We start from the raw sequence: 20,826 nt of genomic DNA, 5'->3' as shown, positions 1-20,826 counted from the left end.
TCAACGTGGGAGGATTTCTTTTCAGTATAAATGAAGGTGGAGATGGGCAGGCGGGTGGGTGGGGTGGGGGTCCCCGATGTAGAGACACACGCTCTACTGAAGAAGCCTTACTTGACACGTGAAGATACCAACTGAGCCAAAATAAACTAACAACAAATACACAAACGTAGGTACAGTGAAGAAAGCGATGGGCAGCAATATCATAAACACACGACCATGTACATCCAGTAACTGAAGCAAACTAAAGCTTAACAAACCTGAAGAAACTCCTAGCCTTAAACATGCTTTTTGTCAGTGTCTGTTATGTTTACCTGAGTGCAAATGAAAAAAATATTACAACTGTAAATGTGAAGCTATACCTGTGATAGACGACCCGGTGACCTGTGTCCAGGGTGCACCCTGCCTTTATGCCCGATGATAGCTGGGACTGGCTCCGGCACCCCTGCGACCCTTAACAGGAAAAGCGGCGGCCACAAACGGACGGACGGATGGATGGATGGATGGGTGCAACGTGATCTGTGCATTCATGTACGCATAGGATGGACTTGACTCTAAATACAGAAATAAATGAGGTGCTACTGTTTGCAAACCCATGTCTTTACTCTTCATGAATGATTTCCCAGCAGCATTTGCTCAATAAACGTCATAACAAAGAAAAAAAAAGATGTCTCTTGTCATTTTATGTTATTCTAAACATGCTTTACATTAATATCTGTCTGTGAAACATTGCCTTCAATTACTCATTTATATATTTGTATACTCAGTGGTTAAAAAGCATATAAAATACACTTGTGCCATTTGCACGAGATGACAATAATAACTCATTTACCTCGTAAATTTCACATGAAACCAGAGGAAGCATTAATGGTCACATAAATGCTGAAGCTTTGATGAAGAAATGTATTAATAATATTCATAAGAGCTTTTTTAAAATGCGTCATATGACAAATCTGACAGCAATATTATTTCCTAGAGCTAACTTACTAAATAAAGTCAAACCAACGGCTGATCAGTGATGTGTTCTATTTTTATTTACGTTCTTGTGCTTGTTTTAATTTAAAGCCTTTAATTATTTGAACAACATTACAGTGGACTGTTATTGACAGTCTGTGTTATTGTGTGAATTTGTGTGGCCATGTTAAAAGGCTAGACGAGCTTTATTTCTTTGTTTATCTGTGACTTTATTGCTGAAAGATATAATTCTCGGCCTAACGTTTGATTAACGTGCTATTGAACTAGTTTGCCAAACAAGTTTTAAAACTTTCTTTTGCTTTTTTTTGTCAGCAGCAACACAAACCTAGAAAGTGTTGCCAAACTGAATGCAGTGCCACTAATCTCTCAAGGTAATACAAACGATGGTGTGGGTCATCCTGTAGGCCCGTCTACTGCACAGTTGATATAATTAAAAACTGAAACTCATAGTTTTTATGAGTGTCAGTTTTGATGTTTTACACTTGATGGAAAACAGTAAACACATTTCAAATGAGACAGATCATTATATAATATTTTCTCTCAATAAATGTCTAAAAATACTGGATAATGGTCCTGTATAATATTTAACTAATGTTACCGAACTTTATATATTTATTAATCTCTTCTTAATGAACAAAGTCTCAGGTTCTGCAGTTAGTAAGATATTAGCTGACGAGACATCTGCGACCTGTGTAAGGGTTGCAGATGTACATAACACACATAACACACTAACGAAATTGTTGGTACCCCTCTGTTAAAAAAAGAAAAACCAACTCACAAAAGTCACTGAAATAACTTGAAGCTGACAAAAGTAGTAATAAATAAGAATTTCCTCAGAAATTAACTCATGAAAATCTCATGAATCTCATGAAAATCAGACATAGTGACATGAGTTGTGGTTCAACAGAAGTCTTTTAAAAAACAAACCAATAAAACCGGCCTGTACAAAAACGATGGTACTCCTGGAAAAGATGCTAAATAATTTGACCATAGTGAAATGTTAAACTAAAGTGTGTCCAGTAATTAGAATCACAGGTGTCTTTAAATGTGTGATCAGTCAGTCTGTAAAAAGAGGTCACTGTGCTGTTTGATATCATGTACCAGTGTACCACTCTGAACATGGACCACAGACAAACTGAAGAGAGAGTTGTCTCAGGAGATCAGAAGAAAAAGAGACAAACATGTTAAAGGTAAACACTGTACGACTGTAATCTCTAAGCAGCTTGATGTTCCTGTGACAGTTGCACATGTTACTTAGAAGTTTAATCTTCATTGGACTGTAGCCGACGTCCCAGGACTGATGACAAATTGAAAAGACAGGAAAGACAAATGGTAACTAAAGAACCCAGAATAACTTCCATTGAGAGGTCAAGGTACATCAATGTCAGATCACAGCATCAGTCACTGTTTTGGCTAAAGTGGACTGAAGTGGCCTTCTATGAGTCTATGAGTCAGTGAGATCTAAATCACATTGAACATCTGTGGAAAGAGCTGAAACACGCCATCTGGAGAAGGCAACCCTTCAAACCTGAGACAACTGGAGCAGTTTCCTGTTGAATACCTGCCGACAGGTGCAGGAGTCTCGATCACTTGCTTGCAGTTGTTGGCTCAAAAGGCTGTGCAACAAAATATTAGGTTAAGGGTACCATCATTTTTGTCCAGGCCTGTTTCATTAGTTTGTTTTTTTAAAAAAAACTGCTCAAAAGCAAAGTCTGATTTTCACGAGTTTCTTTTTTGTAAATTTTTATTTATTGTTACTTTTGTCAGTTTCGAGTTATTTCTGTGACATTTGTGGGTTTTTCTTTTTCTAAAGGACGGGTGCCATCAATTTTGTCCTGTCTGCAGGCAGGTTGCATTGTGGGTAATGTTGGCCAGTGTTATAATAAGAAATAAATAATAATAAATTTGATTAAAACAACAACAATTATAATAAAAAAATAATAACCTTGATGCTAAACAGTGTGAAAGGGAAATGGACAAGAAAGAAACAACTAAGACGTGTCACATTAAGTACACATGGATATTACAGTGTGTTTAAATGCTATTTAAGATTTTTGATAAAGTGCGATGTTAAATGTAGTGTGACCATAACCTACATGTTACAAAGTCGACTCAAATAAACCACTATAGCAATCAATTACAAATCTAGATGTTACCAACCCCTTTGTTAAGGTTGCCCTTCTTCTTTTTATTTTCTATTTTTAAGAGGGATATTTAAAAGTTATTTACTGTAACCAACTGGGATACTCATGATCTGGGAGAAAATGCTCTGACATGAAAGTTACTGTTTAGCCAAGACTGAATCAGACACTTTTGACTAAATGTAAATAATCATCAAAATCAGTGACACAAGTAGCTTTAAGAATCGTTTATTTGACCACCAAAAACACACACACACTCACTTTTGGATTCAGCAATTGCACATACGGTATTACTCTCATTAAGAAGTGTGCTACTGGACCGTTATGGACTACTCTGTTTGTTTTTTTAGGCAAGCATATAACCTTGATTTGTTGCTGTAAATGGCTACTGAACTGTTTTATTGAGCACCATGTTAAGAAGCAGATTTGAGAGGATAGCGCTGATGCCTTTACTGGTTATCGAGCTGAGGTTTGGACCGTCTTGGCTGAAGTTTGCTTCACTTCTGATCCTTTGTGCTCTTCTCCTCTGCACCTTCAGCCTTGGCTGCTTTGGCTTCTTCTTTCGCCTTTTTGGTTTGGGTTTTATCATCTTTTGGAGGAGAAGCTTTACCATCTTTGTCCTCAGCTTTTTTCTTGGCATCAGCTTTGTCCTCTTCACTCTTTTTGGCCTCTTCCTTCTCCTCCTGTGCTTCTTCCTTGGCTTCAGTCTCCTCTCCTTCTCCTTTGTCCTCTTTCTTCCCCTCATCTTCAGCGGCCTCTGTCACCTCTTCCTTTTGCTCCTCCTCATCACCTCCTGCATCAGTAGACAAAGACTTATTAACTATCAGAGTCTTGATACTGTTAAATTAAATTATCCAAATACAAATGCACTAACCTTCTTTTTCTTCCTTGGCTTCTTCATCTCCTTCCTTAGTTGCCTCTTCATCTTCTTTCTCTTTATCACCTTCCTCCTCTCCTCCTTCCTCTTCCTTCTCCTCTTCCTCCGTTGCCTCCTCTCCTCCCTCTTCTTCCTTCTCCTCTTCCTCTGTTGCCTCCTCTCCTCCCTCTTCTTCCTGCGCTTCTTCCTCCGTTACCTCCTCTCCTCCCTCTTCTTCCTTCGCCTCTTCGGCCTCCTCCTCTTCACCGGGTGGACTGGCTGCTGCTTGCTGGGCGTGGCTGGCGGGAATGATCCCCTCGGTGGTACTGACACTTGAGCTGAGCAGGCGCGATGTCATCAGGTAAGAGGTGCCGGAGCTCAAGCTTGAGAGGACGGGCCGACCGAAGGAGGGCGCTGACAAACTGTGGCTATACAGAGAGGAAAGTCCTCCAGCCATTCCTACATTGAGGCGAGACTCTTCGCCTTCCAGCAGCTTCCTGTATTAGTTGTTGAGAGAGACAGACAGACTATGGTAGATCTCTTTAAAAGTACTATTTCTACGTTTGTCATGTAATGTCCACTGTTTACACCTAACATTATAGTGTTTGATATAAAGTTAAGAAACTGAAGCACATTTCTCCTAATGAAGCTCTGATTAAAGATTTTATCCCAAATGCATCCAAAGGCCTTAATGTTCTCTCTTAGACTTTCCTAGTTCTGATCCATTACTCACCTGTATGCAGCAATCTCAATGTCTAGAGCCATCTTGACATTCAGAAGGTCCTGGTACTCCTTAAGGTAACGTGCCATTTCTTGTTTGGTGCCCCTCAGCTCGCTCTCCAACTCTGCAATGGTGTCCTATATAGGAGACACAATGAAGTTTAGCTTCCTTGCACTGGCTGCCAGTATGTTTTAAGATTGATTTTAAGATTTTATTAATAATTTAATTTTAAAGCTTTTATTTAAAGCTCTGCGTGGCCTTTTCTCCAGCTATATACTCCAGCTGTTAAAGCCTTATGAGCCTGCACGTAGCCTGAGATCTTTTGGTAGAGATCCTTCTGTTTGTCCCTGATGTTAGAATGAAGACTAGAGGTGACAGAGCTTTTGCAGTTAGTCTTACCTGAGGAAATAAGATCAGCTGACTCAGTAACATCTTTTAAATCTCTCCTTAAAACTACTGGTAGGCCTTTCCTGATCTCCTTTAAACAGGAACAACTCCTTATTTAGGATGATTTCCTATTAACTTTGATGAATGTGACTGAGTTTCCTCCATCTATCTTTTAGAATTGGTTTTCTAAAGGACTGATGTTGTAGTTGTTTTAAGTTTTGTTTGTGTTATTGTTTATTGTTTCCCATACCCCAACCGGTCGAGGCAGATGGCCGACTAACTTGAGCCTGGTTCTTCCTCTAGGGGGAGTTTTTCCTCTCCAGTGCTTGCTCAAGTTGTTGGGCTACCTTTGTTATTTGTTTCTTATGTGAAGCACTTTGTAACATATGTTTAGAAAAGTGTTAAAATAAATAAATGTATTATTTTTATGATTAAGTTAGAAAGACAGAACAACCTGGCACATGATTAAATAAAAACTTCATGCAACTCTTTTGAAGATTAACATTGTAACAAACAAAGGATCTGAATAAAGATGCATTACTTTTAGACCTTCAACCACCTCTGACCTGCATAGCAGCTATCTCAGCACTCTGTTTCTCCTCCATCTCATGTAGCTGTTTCTCCAGAGATTCATTGAGGCCTCTGCATGCATCGATCTCTAGCAGGCGGGACTGAAGCTGGCGTCGGTACTCTCCTGCTTCATCCTTGGAGCTTCTCACAGCATCGCTGTGCTGGGCCACAGTTTCCGTCAGGGAGCCCACCTTTCCTCTAAACCACTCCTCTGCTGCCTGCATGTTTCGTGCTGCCAGCCTCTCATACTGGGACCGGATGTCCTTGAGAGCCCCAGACAGGTCTGGAGTGGCGGCCTCAGACTCCACAGCTACCTGGACGCCCAGCTGAACTTGGGATTGAAGCTCAGCCACCTCACCTTCATGAATCCTCTTAAGGAAGGCCAACTCCTCCAGGAGAGTTTCAACACTCTTCTCCAGCTCGGCCTTTCCTAAAGCAACTTGGTCAGCCTCATGACGGGCTTCCATCAGCCTGCCCTCAGCCTCTTCACGAGCCAGCACTTCCTCTTCATATCTACCTTGCAAGGCACTCAGGGTTTGCTCCAGTCGCTCTTTCTGGCCCAGGACAGCCTGTTGCTCTGCCCTGGCCTCATCCACTGCTGCCCTCAGGGACCGGGCCTCTTGCTCGTACAGCGCTCTCAGGCGGGACGGCTCAGTGTGCCTCTGCCTCAGCAGCAGCAGCTCTGCCTCCAGGGCACGGTTCTGCTGCTCCAGCTCCCGCACTCTCTCAATGAACCCAGCAAATCGGTCATTGAGCTCCTGCAGCTGAGTGCGCTCTTGGGTGCGCACGGCACGGAACTCGGAGCTGATCTGGGCCGCCTGGCTGAGCTCCAGTTCCAGGGAGGAGGCTGGTGAGGAGGAGGAGAGCAGTACACGTCCGGGAGAGGAGTACTGCAGACGGGAGGTGGACAGCGGGGAGGCATGGGAGGCATAAACAGAGTGGGTCCTTCCTCTGGTCACCACCACACGAGGGGGAGGGTCGACAAAAAAGCGTCTGTATGACGAGGTGGAGTAATAGGGGTCATATCCAATGCTACTCATGGCTGAGTGGTGGGAAGACGGGCTGCTCTCCCTCTCCTCTCAGTGTATGTGTAGAGGTGTAGGAAGGGCTCAGGTTTAAGCTTCGACTGCCTGCTGCTGCCGCAGTCTGTGCTTTTATAGCAGGACAGTGAGCTCTGACGCAAGCGCCTTCCCCAAACTCTGACAATGCAGGCTCGCTGGGCTTACACTGCAACGGTAAGACCTGGGAGTAGGAGGGAGTTGAGTGAGGGGTATAGATGGAGAGGAAAGAAGAAGAGACGGTAGTGGAGGTAGAATTACATGCTGCATTCTTCTGTTTATCTTGTTCTAACTTTGGCATTAATAATAACATTCAGACTAGTTTCTGAATAAATATGATTAGATATAATCCATTTATAAAAAATGCATTTAAAACTTAAATAAAAGAACATAAATACATTCAAACTAGAAATACAGCACAGCAGTTTTAACATATTGTATAATGGACAAACTAAAACATAGATTCTCAATGTGTGGGAGTGTGGGTCGAGCAGGGGGTGGGGTGGGGTGGTTGGATGTCCTGATTTTACAATCGTGACACAGCATCTTTCCTTCTGGTGGAGAACACAAGTATGCTATGACCTTAAAACACAAGTTAAGAGACAGACGATGTAGAGCAGGTCAATCTGGGGGCAGAAATTTAAATGAAAGCATCTGCTAATTATACTCAAATGAATAATCAATCTACTGTATTGACTGTTGATTTGAGCATACAATACTTTCTGCTGTTTTCTATTAAACTGGTTAAAGGTAGCACATAAAGACTTCACTTGTTTGTAGAATTACCAGCACATATTTTCTTTACCACAGTAGTTAAAACTGTATATCTAATGACAACATTACATCATAGATTCATAGAACTTGATAAATAGGCTAGATATTACATCATTGTGATTTAACATGAGAGAAAAGCCCCATGGTCTCTTTTCCAAGCAGGAACAGTTGACAGATATGTTTTTGAAAGATTCTTATCAGTGAATGAAAAGCATTTATTCCTCTTGTCTGGATATTCTGTCAATATTATAAAAGACAAACAGTCCTTCTCTTCTGCAGCACAGAAACCCAGGCAGGTCAATTACATCCAGTTGCTGACGTGCATTTTCTTTATTTGTGGGGCTGGTGAGTGTAAGTGTGTGTGTGTGTGTGTGTGTACATCTGTGCAGGTACAGTACGCAGTGCCTCTCCTGATGTTAGGAGATCTTGCTACCGGCCTGCATCCATTAATAAAGCCTTTTGCAGTTCTTTGCAGCAGTATGTATGCATTGTGTGCAAGATATGAGTTTGTGAGTTTGTGTGTATGTGTGTGTGTGTGTGTGTGTGTGCGCGCGTGCAGGATCCATACTGTGTGTGCTCCGGCAATTTGCCTATGCAGCAAACACCCCCTGTGCTCAGAGACAGTGCTGTGCCCAAACAGAAATGAGGCAGGCAGTGGGAGGTGAGGCACTTCAGTGGAAGCTGTATGGACTCTGCTGCAGGCTGAGTCATCGTAACAGTTGTGATCACAGAAGTTCCCCTGGGTGCACCCACCACAACAGCAATCTGACAATCTGCACTGGGGCGCTTTTAGGTAGACAAGATGCTCATTAGACCAGACAAAATAAAACAGAGCAAGAAGACTATAAACATCACTTCCCAACAAATTAACTCACTTACAGTGTTAAAGCCTGGGTTGTTGCTTTTTTTTTTTTCTTTCTGTGAAGCAGACATGAACATAACATTTTCAGAATCACTGCATAACCGATGACGCACCTGACCAAAACATGAATGACAATCACAGCACAAATCTTCCAACTGCAGCAGCCAATCAATGATTGTTCTTTAAATAATTCATGCATGTATTTTTACACAAGCACCACCGGACAGAATAAAAAGAGCTCTTCTCTTTTTTAACAGCCACATTGGCTGAGCAGGTGGGACGCTGCTGATTTACCTGAAGACTTTTGCAAGTATTTTAAAGAGTGCGGCAATGTGAGCTGTTCAGACCAGAAGCTACAGTAATTCTCCATTATTTATGCCTTGAAAACTGTGTTCTTATATAACTTTTATGATCAGTTCACCAGAGAACTACAGCAGCCTGGCCTAGCCACAGAAAAGCACTGTCTCTTTCCTGCAGCGTCATCCTCGTTACTCCTGATATGATTTGGTAACATAACCCCTTTTACTGGTCACAAGATGCATGAAGCACGGTGATACATAGTTGGCATCATGCCTGCAGATCCATTAATTTTGTGTTTTTGGGCTATTGTATTTCTCTTTATTTCTATATAAGGATCATGATTTGATTTGATCGTAATTTGATTGACTTTGTCTGGCAGCTCAGCGTTGGCTTCATTTTCGAGCTTCATCAGCACTTTTATCTCTCTCCTGTAAGTATCAGTGCTTTTCTGCTTCCAAACATGACATTTCATGTCATGTTTGTTTATTTGTGTGAAATATAGTGGCAGCAACACTAGGCCGTTTTCAACTTTTGGACTCCAATTATTATAAAAATAAATTATACTAGAGCAACTCCTAGAGGTGATGGACGGAAATAACACCATACATCTTAAAAACATTCTTTCATCATTTGAGCACCATGTTGCAAAATGAATCATTCGATTGACAAATCTGTCAGACGCACACGTTTCTGCCACAGGTCACAAGATCATGTGTCCCTGCTGAATGCCATGAATGCTGCACGTAAGGACATCGCAGGTGACTAATGTAGGAGATGGTTGCGCCATGCAAGGAGGTTGTTTTTCACGTTTTTTGTTTTTGTTGTACTTTGGTTATTACTTCAACTTTAAACTGCTACAGGTTATTCCATTAACGATTGGTCGTATATACTGTCTTTATTTGCCTTGTTCTTAATTTTACCGAAACGTCAGTTCACAGCAGTTATTATTAGCAGCAGTTGTCATTTTGTTTCTTGCATTGGCAACTACATGTGCAGTAAGAGGGAACACGAGTGCATACTGTATGCAGCTGTTTTGGCTATATGTGCATCATTGTCTTTATTATATCACATCACAAATGCCCTGTGAAGATTTTAATAAATGCTGACTTCACAGTGTTTTCAGCAGTTGATGAAACTGTTTGTGGAGACTGAGGCACCTTTTTGCAACTCACTCTGATCTTTACACTTTTGTTCCACACATCTCAGTTTAAAAGTCATGTTGCTATTTTGGCTTAATATCTGACCTCTGGCCTTCCCAGCCACCATGTGTCCCACCAGCCCAGCAGAGCTCTCCATCTATTGGCCTGGCTTGTGTGTCCATCAGAGCATGTATGCCTCTCACTGGTGCAAAGCAAAGGAGGCCCTGTCTGCTATCCACAGCCACTATCCAGGCTGCTATAAAAAGAGTGTGGTATGCTGGCTGGGGCTCACTGTTGGTCAGCCAGTGGGTGCGTGCACAACTTAGAAGGGCTGAGGGTACCGTGCTTGGTTTAAGGTAAACTGAGGAGAAATACAGCGTAAGCATGGCTGGCGTGCACCGTTTGGTTATTGTCCGCCACGGCGAGAGCTCCTGGAACCAGGAGAACCGCTTCTGCGGCTGGTTTGATGCTGACCTCAGTGAGAAGGGCCTCGAGGAGGCCAAGCGAGGAGCCCAGGCCGTCAAGGATGCAGGCCTGAAGTTCGATGTGTGCTACACCTCTGTGCTCAAACGTGCTGTCAAGACCCTGTGGACCATCATGGAGGGCACTGACCAGATGTGGCTGCCTGTGATTCGTAGCTGGCGTTTGAATGAACGCCACTACGGAGGCCTCACTGGTCTCAACAAGGCCGAGACAGCTGCAAAGCACGGCGAGGAGCAGGTGAAGATCTGGCGCCGTTCTTTTGACATCCCACCTCCACCCATGGACAAGGACCACCCTTACTCCAAAGTCATCAGCGAGGTGAGACAACTGAAACACAGGAAGTGTTGAACAACTCAGAGGAAACAAATACGCAGTTGTTGTGAGTAAACTACCTTCCACTCTTCTTACCTCTAGTCACGGCGCTACAAGGACCTGAAGCCAGGTGAGCTGCCCATGTGCGAGTCCCTGAAGGACACCATCGCCCGTGCTCTGCCTTTCTGGAATGAAGTCATTGCTCCTCAAATCAAAGCTGGGAAGAACGTCATCATCGCAGCCCATGGCAACAGCCTCCGTGGCATTGTCAAGCACTTAGAGGGTGAGCTTTACAGTCTGCGGGGAGACAAAACTTAAAATAGTAATTGATTAGTAATAAAAAGAAAGTGTTGATGTGGATGGATGTTAGCATTAAATCTAACACCACAAGATTTAATTAACCAAAGATTTTAGTTTGAAAATAGCTTCCATTTCATTTGAATACAAGGCCAAGACCTAAATAATCAGGAAGGCACTTGTCTACACACACACACACACTCACACAGTTGTGGATTACAGGGCGTAAAAATAGCATGCAGGAACTCTCGCACTAGAGCTCCGGGACAGGGGAGAGGGTCATGAGCTCGGTTTCCGTTACAGTCACGACCTTTATGTAGAAAGGTTGTACTTTTTCAAGGAGCGGCCCTGCACAGACTTACAGCACAGGACAAAAGTAAATGTCAGACAGAAATAGCATATGTCAAGGCAACGAGCTTCCTATATGTTCATGTAATTTGAAGAATTTAAAATACAATCCATCGGTTATCAATCGGCTTCCTGTCTGACTGGCTCTGTATCAGTTACATCCTGTGCTCGGTGTGCACGCTGATCCGTCTCGTCTATGTGCTCATCTCTCCAGGTATGTCTGACGCCGACATCATGGAGCTGAACCTGCCCACAGGAATCCCGATTGTGTACGAGCTGGACGCAGACCTGAAGCCCGTCAAGCCCATGTCTTTCCTCGGTGATGAGGAAACCGTGAAGAAGGCCATGGAGGCCGTAGCTGCCCAAGGCAAAGTCAAGAAATAAACCTGCTCTGGAGCCTCGGCGAGAAGGGAGAAAAAGAGACTGTCCCCGTTTTGTTTCCCTTTTGACCTTTCCCTCCTGTCCATTTGTCCCTCCTTGCAGTCCATGCCAACGGTGAGAAATGCTTAATGGTTCTTTTGGAGATGGGCCACTTTCAGCACATTGGCCTCCTGTTTGTCTGAAGGACAGAGGGATGACCTGTCAAACCGAGCAGACAGCTTAGCCCCACATTTCCAGCAGCCACATACCACTCAGTCCTTTTAACTTGTGGTCAAGCCCTTTTTTGTGGGCCCCACCACCCTGGTGCAACCAATAAAGAAACCACATTTTTATGTAGCTCTTTGTCTGTTTTGTTTTTCTTCTTACCCCCCCTTACTGAAGTAATCTTACACGCATTTATTTCCTCACGCCTTGACTATTGCAACAGTCTGTTCACCTGTCTCAGCCAGAAATCTATTAATCGGCTCCAGATTGTTCAGAATTCAGCTGCAAGACTCTTAACTAGAAAAAGAAAATATGATCACATCACTCCTGTATTAGCTTCCTTACACTGGCTGCCAGTATTTTTTAGGATTGATTTTAAGATTTTATTAATAACTTTTAAAGCTCTGCATGGCCTTTCCCCCAGCTATTTATCCCAGCTTTTAAAGCCTTATGAGCCTGCACGTAGCCTGAGATCCTCTGGTAGAAATCTTCTGTATGTCCCCAATGTCAGAATGACTACTAGAGGTGACAGAGCCTTTTCAGTTAGAGCCCCTAAACTCTGGAACAGCTTACCCGAGCATATAAGATCAGCTGACTCAGTAACATCTTTTAAAACTCTACTTAAAACATACCTCTACCGGCGAGCCTTTTGCGATCTTCTGTAAGCTAAAACAAATCGGTCCTTGGGAAGACTCTCCATTAGATTACAATGTCTTTACGTTGGAACTGGTCTCCCCAAGGACCGATGTGGTAGTTGTTTGTATTATAGTTTTGTTTGTATAGCTGTTTCCTGCTCCCTAACCGGTCGAGGCAGATGGCCGTTTAACTTGAGCCTGGTTCTGCTTGAGGTTTCTTCCCCCAGGGGGAGTTTTTCCTCTCCACTGTTTGCCTAGTGCTTGCTCAAGTTGATCTTGTTGGGCTACATGTGTTTGTCTGTCTTGTGAAGCACTTTGTAACATATGTTTAGAAAAGTGCTCTATAAATAAATTTATTATATTATTATTATTATTTACCCCCCCCCCCTCCTTTTTTCTTTCTTCCAACTACATTGTCATCCTTATCTATTACTTCTATTCTTCTTTTTTCTGTTTGCCATTTAGTAATCAGTGATTTCAGCAAAGTGCAGAGGTGCTTTGAAATCTTATCTAGGAGGCAGAGAGAGGACAGTGAGAGAGAGAGAGAAGAAGAAAAAAAAAAACAGTCTGAGGCTTAAGTCAGTGGGTTCATCCTGGCAGCATTCCCATGATGCGGGAAAGAGCTTGTCTGAATTTTTGCCGGTCATCTACTCTAGTTAGATCACACTATGAAACACACAGATAAGTACTCATTCTAGGTAACCACACATCAAACATGTACTGAACTATCAGATTACAAACTATTGGAAAATGTGCAGTGACATAGCATCACCCTGCTGACTTCTTCAATGTTGTGTATATATCTATATCTATATGTATATATCTATATCTCTATATATAATTGAATCTTTTTAGGAATGTAAGGGTTAGTTAAAGGCCTTAAGAAGCAACAAAATCAGCACGACCAGACATAACATTCATCTTGTATGCTTCAGTGAGTGGCATTTAGCTGGCACTGTTTGCTATCACTGCCAATCGATACAAATTATTCTGACTCATTCCTTCTAGTTCATGGTCAAACACTTTTATCATGCTAGCAGCGGTCTCTTTGAAAATGACAACGATCCCTCATCTACAGGACATTTACACTGCTACGACCCTTCTCAATCACCAGATCTCCACTCACATCAACACCACCACCACCAAAAGGACATCTTTAAAATGACTTGGCAAGCGCAGTGCCTTCTTCTAGATGTCTAGGTAATAATTTTCATGTGTTAACCCACAACTGTGGAGTAAAACGGACACTAAGAAGTATATGAGTCATGCTAGCAGTTTTATGAGACTGTACTCTGGTACACAGAGCTGAAAGTGTGACGATGGCATGAGAAAGGTTAACGGGTTGCAAAAACAACTATAAGTCATGCTGGGTGGCCTATTGGCATCAAATTTCAGTGAGATTATATAATTTGCATATCAAACATCATGATTGACTCGGGAATGTGTAAGCACTGTATTTCAGACATGAAGCACCAGTAACAAATTCACCACATACTGTAGATTTAATGTAGTACTGGCATAATCTTGCAGGTTCTTAAAATTGCATTTTAAAATGTATTATTAAAACACAGTATCAGTCAAAAAACAGCAGGTTGACACAGACACAGTTGAGCAGGACTACAGAGAGGAAGGAAACAAGCTCGTTCAGAGCTACAGCCGACATTGTCATGCCACCTACTGGCCAACAACAGAAACACAAGCTAAATGACTTCCTTAGTATGCTGAAATCGGTTTAAATACTCTAATAGATAGCGACAGTAGGGACTCAGGTTTGAAACCTGAAAACATCAATAATTATTGAAGATGTTTTTGTGGTTGTATTATATTGTCCTCTGCTGAATTAGCCCTTATAATAGTCCATGCATACAAACCTTGGCTTGTCCACAGTCTTTGAACTTTCATTCAACAGGTCAGTATTAAAGCAGTTCAAATTTACTAAAAAGTTATAAATAATTTCTTAGTGTTATATTTAAATAATGGCACCAAAAGTCAATGCACCATTAATCCAATGAAGTGTTCATCATTGTTGATCAGGATGCTGAGTCAGTGTTTGAACAATATCAGTTCTGGTTTACGTCTGACGTGTTCTGATCTGTAGCAGTTTTAGCAGCAGTTTGTCTCTTGAAAGGCTTGAAGAAGTTTGGGACAGATGTGATCTTGTATCGATTCTTTTTGTATTCAACTGCTTTGTGGGTTTCTGCTTTCGATACATCTACATACTCCGCAGCACTTCTTACATTCTTTTCTATATTGTTGATGAGCTCCCCCTGATAGAAAAGAAAAACAACAACAAACATAACTGATATGAGTCCAATTTTGATCTCTGGATGTAAGAATGTTCCTTTATTTTTCAATATCATAAAACATTTCCTAATGAGGCAGCCATCTTACCTGAACCTCCAACAGCATGGCAGTGTCAGTAAATATCTCATGCAGCTCTTTGATGCTAGACTCAAGGCAGACGATATCTTGATGACGAGATTCAATCTCACTCAGGGCCTGTCTTGAAATATGAGCATCGCTGTTGATCTGTAGTAGCAAAGACAACACATCACATTACATTCTTCAGCATGATCATAAACATAACTAGCTACTTCATGGCCATTTTGAAAGTTGAAGTAAAGAAATTTCACTTACATCAGATACAAAAATAACAAAATTGTCACGGTGCAGCATCTCCTCCAACTCTTCATCTGTTGTCACTTTATCCACTGAAATAAAAGAATTGAAGAATATTTCAGGTGATTGTACGTTAAACAGTTAAAGTTTGTAATCTCAATAATATAAGTTATCTATAAAAAATACATAACAGACAATAACATACTAAATTGAAAAAAAAAAGGCCTGTGGCAAGGATTTGTTTTTTTACAGATGTCCCTAAATACAGTCAACATGTTTGTGTGCTTTCTAAATGAGCAGGTGTCTGCTACCAGAGCAGAAAGAGGGTGAAATAAATTGTATCTTTGTCTGTTCACCACAAGATGGAGTAATTACACCATTACCTACTGTGTGGTGACACTGTATGTAAAAGGGGAAGAGACACATTTATTTCCATTTGCAACCTGACCTCCTTCCTTCACTTCACTATGTTTACAAACCTTCTCATGCCATTTCCTGTCCCCTACCACATTTAGCTATATCACGAGTACATTTGGCCAGGTGGTTTGTCCGTCTGGATTCACCATTACCACTGTGATTTACTGGCTATCTGGCCACAGTGTAACCCACCTGTTGCCCAGTGACAGCAGATAAGCATGTGACTCTAAGCAGAATAAGGATTATGGATTATAGATAACGGCTAGATAAATGATTGTGTGTTTATTTGTTATGAATTCAAGTAAGAGTTTGTTTTAGCATGTTAGAAAATAAAAAATTTGACTGTAGTGGCAGTAGTGTATTAAACTATAAGAAAAAGAACAATGAGCCAAAAATACTGGTTTGTAAACAGAAATTTCAGACTTTCAAACTCTAAAGCAGGAATAAGGAAGAACAAATAATATTACCACCCCAACGTTTTACCACTTCTATCCATTGGAAAAGTTCTTACTATAGGAACCTGAACTGGCAAACATCACAACATGGTAAAAACGTTCCCTCCTCTTAAAAATAATATGCTCATATGACAAGCTCCCGGTGTACCACAGTAAGTCCATTTACACAACACTAACCAGAATAGCAGGAAGAAGGACCAGTGTGGTGTTTATGTTTTGGTTCCAATTGTTTTCGTCAACTCACCAATCTCCAGCTGTCTCTGAATTTGTGCTTTGCATTTTTCTCTGAAGGCGATTTGAGCCTTATGGTGGCCCCTCATGACTTCAGCAAACCACCGAGTCAGATGTGAATGCTGTTGAAAGGCAGAAAGCAACAATGTTTTGCTTTAATGTATGTACGTATAATGATTTTACTGAGCTAGAAATAACAAGGAAATAATTTACAGATCTTGTTCACAGACCATTCTCTGCAGTTGTTTTGTCATTAGTTATTTGTCATATGCTATTCTGTACAGTAATTAACTTTAATATACTACTATAATCAACTATCTTTGTGCACCTTGTTTTATTACACAATCTCATTGGTACAAACCTGGTTTCTCTGAATACGCTGAATTACTGAGTTGCAATTATCATTCTCATCAACAGGCGAGTTCTTCTGCATTGCTGAGAAAAGACATGACACAGAACTAATATGAATACAAACACAGGACAGTTAAAACCTCAATTAAAACCCATGGCAGCCTTCACAATGCCAATGTGAACAACTTTAAATGAAGACTGGTAAAGAAAGTTACAGTTCCTGTCTCTCAACTCACAGTAATGGAAAACTGTTTTGTTATTCTTCAACATTATTGTTGATTATTAATAGTAGAATGAAGTGCAGCAGCCTCTATCCATTTGCAAGTAAAATCTACTACTAACTGAACAGGCCCAGAAACTGAGGAAATGCAATGTGCTGCACAGTTCCTCCACATAGTCACATGTACTGACAGCCAGATATCGATAACTTTTATGAGATAAATCAGTATCTAAGGCATATTTCACAATGACTCAAAGGAAAACATGTCCACTCACAGTTTAACTTAATCCGAACAATGTCAGCGTTCTTCTTGATCTCACTGTTCCTCATTTCCAGCTCGTCTTTGCTTCCTGAGAAACATCAAAACAAGTTCACTTATTGCACAATCCACACAATAACATACTATAACAGTGAAAACATAGAAATCTTTGCAAATGCATAAATACAATCAAGGTGTATACCACCCAAGGTGACACTCATCTAGGAGTAGTTAGGTTTCTATGTATTGCGACGTGACCTAATTGCATACTCCACATGCTAGACCAGCTCATCCTGGTAAGGTTTAGCTAATCAAACCTAATGAACATGTAACAGCCATGAGGGAGCGTGAACATGCATATGCCACCATGTTTTTCAGGCGGTTTTATCTCGAGTTACCGTCTTGTTTAACATGCCTCATCATCATGATGTATAACTCTAGTCTATCCTCTTCTAGTCCCTCTACAAACAGACACAGGCTGTTTGTCAAAGGCTGCTGAGTCGTTTTGTTTCTCTTTGTTTTCCTAGTGCTGTGTGGCCTGAAGGACGACAGAGCAACAGCAAAACGTGCACAAAGCGACGGGTAGAGGGGTCAAATTAACTTTTATTTTTGTAGTTTGATGACTTGTTCAGGTCGTGGGTGAATGATAAGGATGCTCTGTGCTCACTCTTGTCTCGGTCTGCAGAGGACAGGATGGCGCCGTGTCTTCTCTCGACCTCCTCTACTTGACAGGAGATGTTTTCAATGAGGCTCCTCACATCCCCCACCTACACAAACACAAACACACAGGGGTAGTAGGACGACTGGAAGCAGAGAGAGCTATTTGAAGCTAGCTCCGTGAAGTTCACCGTTTTGAACAAGTCCTCCATGTTGACTCTGCTCCCCGCTGTCTCCGTCTCTTCCTCCTGCTGATGAGAAGCGGGATTCATTAGGTCTCTTAAAGTCACCACCTGTTGCTCCAGATACAAACACTACGTTTGTTTGTTTTTTTTTTATTATTTTTTCAAACTCGTTAGTTTAAATAGCGATGTAAGAACAGCTCGTCCACAGCGCAGCTGCTATAAACAACGACTAGCTAATTGCTATTAGCCATTTTCTCCCGCCCAGGCGTCCGACGTGAAGTTAGCTACAAACCTGCTGTTGCTCGATACTTACAGATGCCGTGAACCCGCTTCAATGCAGCAACAAAGCGGTGTGAAACACCCCCGGGTTGTGTTGTGTTGTGTTGCTTATCGCTATTGAGCAGGAGCCTCGACCTCTACCTGTCGTCTGTCAGCTGAGCCGAGCGCACCTGGCTGATCGAGAGCGCGGGCACGCCGGCGCGTCCCCGTGCAGACGAGTTGTAAACAAAGAGCGACGCAGCTGCAGCAGCTGCGGACGAAGTGAGGCTCAGTAAAGATCTAGTAAAGAGCCTGGATCTCTGTCTGCTCTCATCTTTACTCTTTATTGTCATGATCTACAGTGAGCAGAGTCCTCCCTCCACGCTGGTCATTACAACTGTGCAGCTCGGGGCTGCAGGGCAGCCTCCATGCTGTGACATTACTGTCAATCATTGCAGTTTGATATGAAGCACGTTAAGAGACTTGCTGTACAATATACAGATTACACTGTACAGTATATGCAGTGCTTTTTCTTTCTCTCTCATTTGAGAGCACAGTTATTATCATAGCAGATTAGACATCCGAACTGCAGCCAATAAAATGAGTTTGTGTCCAGTGTGCAAATTAGCAATTGCAATAATTGACAACACTGACAATTGTTAATTTATGGCCTATAAATCACAGGATACAGACAGTAAATCGTTTGTTTAATAATAATGTTTTCTAACTTTAACTTAATTGTTAATTAATTAACAAAAACACTGTATATTTGAATTTTCTGAAATGAACTTATGTGAACTGAACCTGTTTCTATAACAGTATCTGATCAATAAGCTCAATATCTATTTCAAACTGTAATTGCACAGCCCGAGTTGTCTTCTGTCTCTTCAATAAGCTGGAAATAAGGCTGTGCTTGGAGACATGAGGGATCACTGACTCTGCCACCTGCAAACTTTCAGAGACATAGAAAACAGATCTTGCGGAGAGCTGCAGTGTGGCCTTTTTACATGAGTGACACGCAGTGAAAACCTGCTCCCTTCAATCAGAAGTGCTGTTTTAAATGCATAAATAATGCAACGTGAGCCTGTGAGTGCTAAACGGCTTCACTGTTTCTTGGTGCATGGCACAGGTGCCATGGGGGACGCATGCCTTGGCTTCCATATAGTTTATCAAGAGAAAGTGTATAAACCTTCTGTTTGCTGTTATGTTTAACAAGATCACAATAAAAAGTCATAACCTAACTTTTAACTAAGTGGCTGTGGCAAATTGAAGGCAGATGGATCCTCACAGTTACCAGGGTGCAGCAGGATGTTTGCTCACTGACAACTGAGATGCAATAAAGTTGACATTAAACACCTGTTCAGTCAGTCAATTAAAATATAAAATGCTTCAAACTGTGAAGCAGTTAAGGAAGTGGTGCTATTTTCATTAACAGTACCATGTTTAAATATTTGGAGAGAGTTTGGAGGGGAGTTACTGTATTTCATTACAACCACAATTACAATTACGTGCTACATATGTTCATTTGCCCTTTTGTAAAAGCCAAATTAAAGCTTTCAACAGTGCAGCAGTTCAAAATCAAGATACATCAGGGTTTGTACAGTGGTTCATATAAACAGCAGAAGGTACAAAAAAAAAAAAATCTAACCTTACATTCAGCTTTTACCTTTTTAGAAACAACCCTTTTCCATTCAAACAGGAGGAAGTCTTACCCTCACCAGGTCTCGGCCACACAAATAGCATAAACCCATCCATTACTCATTTTAAAAATGTAACATGTATTAGACAGAGAGAGACATCAAAACATATTTTTCCAGAGGAAACGTAACCTCACTGCTATTTTTAGGATTTAATAAACCTTTAAGATGAATTCAATTTCATTTACATCATTGGTGTTGTTCTTTCTTCCTACCACTAGAGGTGGCTGTAACATTACATTCTGTGCATGTCACATGCCTTTACTCTTTTCTCAGTGGCCTTTAAGTTTGATAATCAACACCTGAATCTTCATTATAATTCAACTGACTCAGACTCATGTTTTCCGAGAGCTCCACATTTAATAATAAATAACCAATGCTCACTTGATAACAGAAATAGTTTGTGGACTATCAACAGATCAGAGAAAGTAGATGTTATGTCACAAGTCACGACATGGTCTACTTAGCAGTCTGTGCATTCTTGTGATGTATTGATATTATAATGTGATGCTCTACATCACAATGCCTATTAAAAAAGTATTTTTTATATAGAACAAATTAAATAAACAAATAAGTCTTGCAAATAACTGTTATACTAAATATGTCAACTCCATATTCATAACCCAAAGACAGGCAACATCTCCAGTGCTTACAGGTAATTTTGTTGATTTTGGCCAATGTCCTAGGCAATAATGAGTGGCTAATTACTAATTAGCTTGCAGTGCAGTCCATACTAAAGCTAAAACAGATGTAACAGCCAGCTTTACCTGCCAGCATTCTTGTCTAAGCCTTTACATCCAACACAATATGGCTCTGAGGGATAACGGTGATGGAGCTTAAGATGTTATAACTTGCCATTGTGATGCAGAGATTGGTGAGACTCTTTTGCAGATGCAATCCCTAGCATTTTCAGTCTGAATAAGCTAGGTTATTGGAGTTGCTCTCTGCAAATTTGAGCAAGAAGAGTCAGAATGAATCTAAATCTTATTTAATGATAATGTACTGTAACTAATCAGGCATCAGTCACCTGAAGCATG

At 41.3% G+C, this 20,826-nt stretch overlaps 3 protein-coding genes across 6 annotated transcripts; 1 reads left to right on the top strand and 2 right to left on the bottom strand.

Annotated features, from left to right (window-relative positions):
* Window positions 1-3,359: 3,359 nt before the first annotated feature.
* Window positions 3,360-8,212, bottom strand: nefla (neurofilament, light polypeptide a). Its single transcript, XM_026339930.1, has 5 exons — window positions 8,048-8,212; window positions 5,644-6,889; window positions 4,703-4,827; window positions 3,988-4,466; window positions 3,360-3,906 (listed from the first exon to the last, which is right to left on the bottom strand). The coding sequence occupies exons 2-5, from the start codon at window positions 6,685-6,687 to the stop codon at window positions 3,611-3,613; spliced, it is 1,944 nt and encodes a 647-aa protein (XP_026195715.1). The 5' UTR covers window positions 6,688-6,889; window positions 8,048-8,212; the 3' UTR covers window positions 3,360-3,610.
* A 1,848-nt stretch (window positions 8,213-10,060) lies between these two features.
* On the top strand, window positions 10,061-11,623 carry pgam2 (phosphoglycerate mutase 2 (muscle)). The gene is made up of 3 exons (XM_026339072.1): window positions 10,061-10,581; window positions 10,678-10,858; window positions 11,435-11,623. The coding sequence occupies exons 1-3, from the start codon at window positions 10,165-10,167 to the stop codon at window positions 11,602-11,604; spliced, it is 768 nt and encodes a 255-aa protein (XP_026194857.1). The 5' UTR covers window positions 10,061-10,164; the 3' UTR covers window positions 11,605-11,623.
* Window positions 11,624-13,923: 2,300 nt separating this feature from the next.
* Window positions 13,924-18,318, bottom strand: LOC113148778 (syntaxin-2-like). Of its 4 annotated transcripts, none has more exons than XM_026340575.1 (9): window positions 18,148-18,318; window positions 17,841-17,897; window positions 17,594-17,759; window positions 17,009-17,083; window positions 16,524-16,597; window positions 16,176-16,284; window positions 15,078-15,151; window positions 14,832-14,969; window positions 13,924-14,707 (listed from the first exon to the last, which is right to left on the bottom strand). In XM_026340575.1, exons 2-9 carry the CDS (start codon window positions 17,859-17,861, stop codon window positions 14,501-14,503), a joined length of 864 nt encoding a protein of 287 aa, XP_026196360.1. In that variant the 5' UTR covers window positions 17,862-17,897; window positions 18,148-18,318; the 3' UTR covers window positions 13,924-14,500. The 4 variants fall into 4 exon arrangements, with proteins under 4 accessions (XP_026196360.1, XP_026196359.1, XP_026196361.1 ...); XM_026340574.1 differs by having other exon boundaries at window positions 17,841-17,900; window positions 18,148-18,317; XM_026340576.1 differs by having other exon boundaries at window positions 17,660-17,759; window positions 17,841-17,900; window positions 18,148-18,315.
* Window positions 18,319-20,826: the final 2,508 nt, after the last annotated feature.

This window comes from Anabas testudineus, chromosome 22 (assembly GCF_900324465.2).
Source record: "Anabas testudineus chromosome 22, fAnaTes1.2, whole genome shotgun sequence".
Classification (NCBI taxonomy): domain Eukaryota; kingdom Metazoa; phylum Chordata; class Actinopteri; order Anabantiformes; family Anabantidae; genus Anabas; species Anabas testudineus.
The sequence above is the reverse complement of the archived record's forward strand: the minus strand, read 5'-3'. Positions and strand labels throughout refer to the sequence as shown.

What these genes read in the sequence shown, in the direction of transcription:
- LOC113148778 (XM_026340575.1), bottom strand. Translation starts at nt 17,861, where the DNA reads ATGGAGGACTTGTTCAAAACG. An exon ending in ATCAAACTACAAAAATAAAA is followed by an intron (nt 17,084 to 17,593) that starts GTTAATTTGACC and finishes GATGTTTCTCAG; the next exon opens with GAAGCAAAGACGAGCTGGAA. An exon ending in TCAGAGACAGCTGGAGATTG is followed by an intron (nt 15,152 to 16,175) that starts GTGAGTTGACGA and finishes CTTTTATTTCAG; the next exon opens with TGGATAAAGTGACAACAGAT.
- nefla (XM_026339930.1), bottom strand. Translation starts at nt 6,687, where the DNA reads ATGAGTAGCATTGGATATGACCCCTATTACTCCACCTCGTCATACAGA. An exon ending in ATTGAGATTGCTGCATACAG is followed by an intron (nt 4,467 to 4,702) that starts GTGAGTAATGGA and finishes CAACTAATACAG; the next exon opens with GAAGCTGCTGGAAGGCGAAG. An exon ending in AGCCAAGGAAGAAAAAGAAG is followed by an intron (nt 3,907 to 3,987) that starts GTTAGTGCATTT and finishes CTACTGATGCAG; the next exon opens with GAGGTGATGAGGAGGAGCAA.
- pgam2 (XM_026339072.1), top strand. Translation starts at nt 10,165, where the DNA reads ATGGCTGGCGTGCACCGTTTGGTTATTGTCCGCCACGGCGAGAGCTCC. An exon ending in ACTCCAAAGTCATCAGCGAG is followed by an intron (nt 10,582 to 10,677) that starts GTGAGACAACTG and finishes TCTTACCTCTAG; the next exon opens with TCACGGCGCTACAAGGACCT. An exon ending in CATTGTCAAGCACTTAGAGG is followed by an intron (nt 10,859 to 11,434) that starts GTGAGCTTTACA and finishes TCATCTCTCCAG; the next exon opens with GTATGTCTGACGCCGACATC.